The sequence below is a fragment of the Hipposideros armiger genome, unplaced genomic scaffold, assembly GCF_001890085.2.
Source record: "Hipposideros armiger isolate ML-2016 unplaced genomic scaffold, ASM189008v1 scaffold_92, whole genome shotgun sequence".
Taxonomy (NCBI): Eukaryota; Metazoa; Chordata; class Mammalia; order Chiroptera; family Hipposideridae; genus Hipposideros; species Hipposideros armiger.
This window is the reverse complement of record NW_017731442.1, coordinates 1,693,230-1,699,401: the sequence shown is the minus strand read 5'-3', so window position 1 is coordinate 1,699,401 and position 6,172 is coordinate 1,693,230. Positions and strand designations below refer to the sequence as shown.

Genomic DNA, 6,172 nt, shown 5'->3' with positions numbered 1-6,172 from the left:
GGGGGAGGAAAGGCCTGAGTCAGTGACAGCTGAGGTACATGCCCCATTAACATGAGGGAGCAGCTCTGCAAAAGGTCTGCTGGAACATAGGTATTCCAGGTGCAGCAGAGGGATAACAAGTTCAAAGATCCAGAGGTGGGAATTAGCTTGGTGTGTTTGAGGAGCTGAAACACCACTGTGTTTGGCACAAAGTCAGGGAAGGGAGGAGGCAACTACAGGTGGGGAGAGAGATGAGAAACCTTAGGAGGTTCTGAGCAAGGCAGTGATGCGCTCTGGTTTATTTTTAAGGTTGTAGTGGGGGCAAAGAGGCTATTCTAGAAGCCTAGGTAAGAGATGATAACGACTTGGACCAAAGGGAGTCAAAGGGGATTAAAGATCTTTTTCAAAGGTAGAGGTGAAAGGAATAGCTGATAGGCTGGATATGGGGTCTAAGAGAGAATGAGGGGACAAAGAGGACACCTAAGGTTTCTGTCTAAACAACGTAGTAGACAGAGGTGTCACTGCCAAATATGAGAAAACTTGGGGAGAAAAAATGGGGTGTGTGAGAAGATTTTTACCACAGTTTAGTTGACTCTAACTGCTAAATAAACTTTTTGTTTTCATTGTTATATTGACATTAGTAATTTAAAGACATTGTTACATAATCATGATTCTTATAGGAAGTTTTTCTGTTTTAAAGTAATTCCAAAAGTACTGAAAGATGGATCACATTATGTATTGATATTTTAAATAGATATAAGGTTACTATAATATAAGCCCAAGAGTGACATCTGGCCAATAAATTTCCCAGGTTGTTGGACTGGTGGTTCCCAGCCAGCCTGGGATCCTTTGAAAGCTGTAAAGAGAACATTCTTTATAGCTTCTAAGTTTCTTGATTTTGGCTAAAATTTTATTAATTCTTTATAGTAACATTGATTAGAAATTATATCTTTGATTAACAAAAAAGTGAATCAATTATTGAGTATTTCTTTAATGGACATTCTTTTTAATTATGGGTCATAGGGATGTGGGGACAGCAATTGTAGGTGGTCACATATGGCTGCCACTGAGTCACTAGAATTTTCCATCCTCAGATGCAGAATTGGTTAATCTTTGCATGTCTTGTACCTCAAAACATCCCCACATACCTTTGTGTGGCTCATAGTTGAGGGGACGAGACAGACTTGCTTTGAGATCAAACACTGGTTTCCTATGGGAGCCTGGAGTCTGTGCTGCTTCAGCCGTCAGCTTGAAAGGGGTGTTAACTAAAAAAAGCCGACACACAAAACCCAAGAGCTTAATTAGGAGAAAAAAATACCTGCTATCCTGTTATAGTTTATCAAAGTATCACTTCTTGATCTTAAAAATATAATCTATATGAATAATCTGAAACAAGATGTAGGGTTAAAAAGGAGAAAAGGGAAGAAAAAATTAACTGAGAAAAGCTAACTAGTGAGATTTGTTTCCTCTTTGTTAGCAGCTCCCCAAACAGTCTGAACATTACAACATTTCCTAGGATCAGCAAGGAGTTTAGAATCCTGTTTAAAGAATTAACTGGGTAATTTTTCAGGCTGTTTCCCTGATGTTATCCTTCTTAAAAATGATATATTATTAACAGTAACATTTTCATTAACACAGATATAAGCCTGCAAGGAACCTAATCACATTAGAACCTAATCACATGACAAGATTCATGGCTCTGCTTGTTATTAATAATGGCTGTTATTTAAGAATGAAGTTTTATACCATAAAAGTTAAAAATATACCAGGATGGTATAATTTAGTAAGCCAAAATTTTTGCTACAGTTGGGCACCATATATGTGCCACACATTTCATAATCATTTCCACTCACAGGTGGCATTCAGGCCATTGTCAAATGTTACCACTTGCCTGTATGTGATCGAGCAACCAGGATCTAGGACTACCTAGTTAAACAAAACAGAAAAGCACAAAATGTCTGTGCTTAAGCTATGGATATCAAGTGGTGTGAGGGAGGGGAACGGGGCTGCCACACAGTGTTGATGACAGTATAAATTGGTACAATTCAACTAGTGCAGTAAATGTCTACATACTCTTCTAACCAGCAGTCCCACCCCTAGGTCTAGAGAAACCCTTGCACATGTACAGGAGACATGTTCAAGAATGGCCATAGCTACACCATATGTAATAACAAAAGTTGAAAATACCCACATGTCCACAAGCAGTAAAATTACAATGGAAATAGTTATTTAATTGATAACTGAAATTAACCATACCAAAGAAAATGAACTTTAGCTCATTTATCAATAGGATGATTCTTGAAACATTATGCTGAGTGAACAAAGCGAATCACAGGAAAAAAAAATCACAGTTTGATTTTATTTCTATAAAATTCATGTTTGATAATTGGGGGAAAAAAGCCAATCTCAACTGGGAACACCCCTGAATTACTTAGAGGAGAGAGCTCAGAATGTGGTAAACCTTTCGTTTCTGCCTTATGTCCTTATCTGTGAGCATTTGTGAATCCTTTCTCATTATAAGGCAGGTGGCTACTGCTCAGTGAGCTCAGGGTGGTGCTCTCTGTAAAATGACAGTGTCATATCTTAGGCAAGTCCACTCTCCATCTTTTAGCTCTGCCCTCTACCCAAGACCCTTTCTTCCCATACATCAGGATGATTTAGAATGTTCCTTGGAATGTTTGTTTGCTGGTATAGTTAATGGTTAGGGTGGGAATGAGAGAGGAGGAATCATATAAACTTACTATTCTCACCTCTGGATTCTTGAAATTTCGTTGTCAGGCTCATTCTATTCAATCTTTAACTTAGGTCTCTAAGGCATGAAGAAATCCTCAAGCAGTCTCCATACTGACTATTACCAACACCGATCCTCTCCTCTAGTCTGAAGGTCCCACTAGATTCCTCTACTGCCAGGGAATCTGGAAATCCTTTCTATATAATCAAGGCTCTTGACTGACATATTCAACAGGACTCTCAGGAGAATCTCAGTGTACTCAGTTCTAAACCAGGCCTCAACCTGTTGGTGATATTGTTTTAAACCTTCCCACTGCTATTACAGTTCTTTTGAAAACTGCCTGGTCATTGTAGATGATGAAGTGGACAGTGTGTACAAGAGGATCTCTACGGCTTATGCTGTCTTACACAGTCTACTAGTCAATAGTGTGGGATTTACTCCATGAACTCTGGAATCCTGTTAGTGTCACAGTCCTGCAGGACCACTCAGAGGCTATAATGCTGTGATCCCCCTAATCCATTACTAAGTCCAAGAAGGGACTGAAAGCTTTTCAGGGAGGGTTACCATTTCAGGACTCTTTTGGACAGGATGGAGTCCTTAGGCAGATAGCAGGTTTTTGTTTTGTGTCTCTGGCATTTCCCTTGCCAGTAAAAATGAAAGAAATGCTATGGTGAAATGTTTGCTTTTGATTTTATAGATATGCAGAGGCTTTAAGGAAACAGATATACTTAGTAATTTCAGGAAGTTACCTGGCTTAGAGATGAACCAAAAGTTTTTGTTTGTTTGTTTGTTTTACCTGCAACAGAATCCCCCTTTGTGGTCTTTAACTTGTGTGTCCCAAGCACAGCCTGGCCTTTTGGGGTACTTCCAGGTATGATCACATGCGGAGACTTTCTGGCCGGAGTCTTGGTCAGTGAACGCTTATGCTCATTATCTTTGGTAGTGGCTGAAAACCTAAATAGGAGTGGAGTACAAGACATGAGTAACTTGCGTCAAGCTTATAAATCATCATTTCCATCACCAAGCAGCAAAAGGGCCCCAATAAATACTGTTACACAAATGAACCTCTTTTGCACAATAGATATGTTCTTAAAACACTGATACTAAAGTAAATCATATATCAACTTTGGTTATTTGTAAAATATGGCTTTGTATCTCTTCTCTCCCAGTCTTGGCCAATGATAATACAAGGCGGAGCTCAAAAGAGATGCCCACAGGCCTCAAGTTATAATTTAGGAGGTACACAAAGAAGCTCCCCTTATTTCTTCTTTTCTTGGTGATGGCAGGTCAGAGGGAACAGGAGACTGCTATGCCAAATGAGTGGTAAGAACAGACTTTATATCTTCCTAGTGTCAATCATTTAAATGGCACACAAGCCCATTCTCTACTCATAGCAAACTGCCATAAATGAATTTCATTGATTATCTGATGCAGTTTCCCTACATTTTAACATCTGAAATTGGGATGTGTTTTATAATTGATAACACGTCATAGTTAGTTGGCAGTGATTTTTCTCACTGGTTCATAAAATAATGGTGAGTATTCAACTGATGGTGTCTTAGATTCAATGAAAATCTAGTAATGACAGATAAAAATATGCAAAGGGTTTGTGGTGGAAGGTTAACAGAAGAGGATTTTTGGCCTTATAACCAAAAACTTGATGGTGATCTTGAATCAACACCCAAAACTATTACCAAAGACTCTACAACAGAATTAAGAAAACTAGATGTGCTAGGACAGATGGTGTGAAGTCCAGGCTATTCTGTACATTGCAATGAAACAAGGGCTAGCCCCTGTCCATGGTGTTCTTAAATAGTATTAAATACAATCAGAACTGCCAACTATAGGTACCTCATATTCCAAGCTAACTCAATAAATAGAATTCTAATTTCAGGGTATTTTTAAGATGTAAAAACTATGTCAGATAATTGCACATATTGGGGAAGTGTTAACAAGCTGCACATGCCCTTAAATAAGAATAAAATTTGGGGGACAGTCATAGTTGAGGGCTAGCTACCCTGTCAGGAAAGGCACAAGCAAAGAAAACAGGGATTCATGAGCATGAGATGGCTATGCTGCTGCAATACCCATTGGGCTACAGTATTTATACTTTAGGACGAGTCCATTGTTTAGTTTACTGCATTGAGAGATTTTCTGTAGGAATTTGGCTTCAACTTTAAGTCAATGGAAAAATTTCTCCTTACACATCATTGTAGGCATATGTTAAACTAATAAAATGAAAAAATATCCACATATACCTTTCTTTCTATCTTTACTTATGAATCAAATGTAAGCTTAGGAAAGTTGAATAAAACAAGAAAACTAAACACAAATTTACAGAAAAAGATCAGAACTTATAAAAGCCATTTGCTGATCTTTGTCTCTGTTCCGATCCTCTTTCTCGTTCTTTCTCATCAACGTGTAAATATATTTGATGTAGTCTACCTGAAATGTATTAGAAGCAGTAAAGCTTTGAGACCTTGTCCTCGATCGCATTTTGGAGCTCTGCTTTACCTGACATTCATTTTAGTTGCTGAGAGAGTGGAGCGCTTGACCGACTCCTTGACACGCAAGGTGCTCCGACCTGCAGTGTCCTGCGACTGGCTTTGCGAGCGCCGCTGGCTTGTGGGAGTACAAGCCACAGGGTGTCTTCCTCGGAGACAAACTGGAGTTGCCACCGCTCCCTTAGTGACGTGCTGCTTCTGAAGAAAGGGAAATGCACTGTTAAAGCTTGACCTCTTGGTATTGTCTTTTTGGTAAAGCGCAGAAGATCGCCTTCATTTATCCCCTTTGTTTATCTCCATTACCTCATCCTATCCTACCCGCCTGGCAGGCTGGGCAGTTCCCTACACCTGTGTTGCTATGGTGACTGATTTAAGAGTAACTTTTGGTTGTGCTGAGTAATATGTTACAGAAAGCCTTTCTCAGCTACCACGTACCCAGGTATTTTTTAACTAGAGAAAGAATGTGGCTTAAACAGTCCCGTGTGGCCAGAAAGAGAGAATAACTAGGTTCTCTATTAGACATATGGTAACTTTGAGAGCATGATATGCAGTTTATTAAATACAAACTCAAAGAAGAACCTATTATATAATTAGCATGTGGAATCTACAAGTAATTCCACCTCTACGCACCCTCCCTCAATAGCTTTTAAAATTTCTTTGTGTGTGTGTATGGGAAACAAAAGAAAAAAAGGGAAGGATGGAAAATGCTTTCTTTGAAAAGGCTGGAAAGAGTTCTACTTGGGTTATTTTTTTAGATACTTTCAAGGCACAAAGAATAATCGAATGTTTTGCTATCATTAGTTTAAGCCTTGTAGCAAGCAGAAGAAATGTAACTTCATTAACTGATAACAGAGGACTACTGAAATCGACAACATAAAGCCAAAAGATAATAAATTCAATTATATACGATACAAACAACTAGAGAATTATGTTAACTTTTCATTCTTTTTTTTTTTTT

At 38.6% G+C, this 6,172-nt stretch overlaps 1 protein-coding gene across 1 annotated transcript in view; it reads right to left on the bottom strand.

The window, feature by feature from the left end:
- Positions 1-12: 12 nt before the first annotated feature.
- Positions 13-6,172, bottom strand: part of NUSAP1 (nucleolar and spindle associated protein 1) — a 32,641-nt gene continuing 26,481 nt past the window's right edge. The window contains exons 7-9 of the mRNA XM_019644859.1: positions 5,225-5,412; positions 3,507-3,664; positions 13-1,244 (exon numbers count right to left, since the gene is read on the bottom strand). Coding sequence (XP_019500404.1) covers positions 1,054-1,244; positions 3,507-3,664; positions 5,225-5,412 — 537 coding nt within the window. The 3' untranslated portion in view covers positions 13-1,053. The remainder of the gene's footprint in view (positions 1,245-3,506; positions 3,665-5,224; positions 5,413-6,172) is intronic.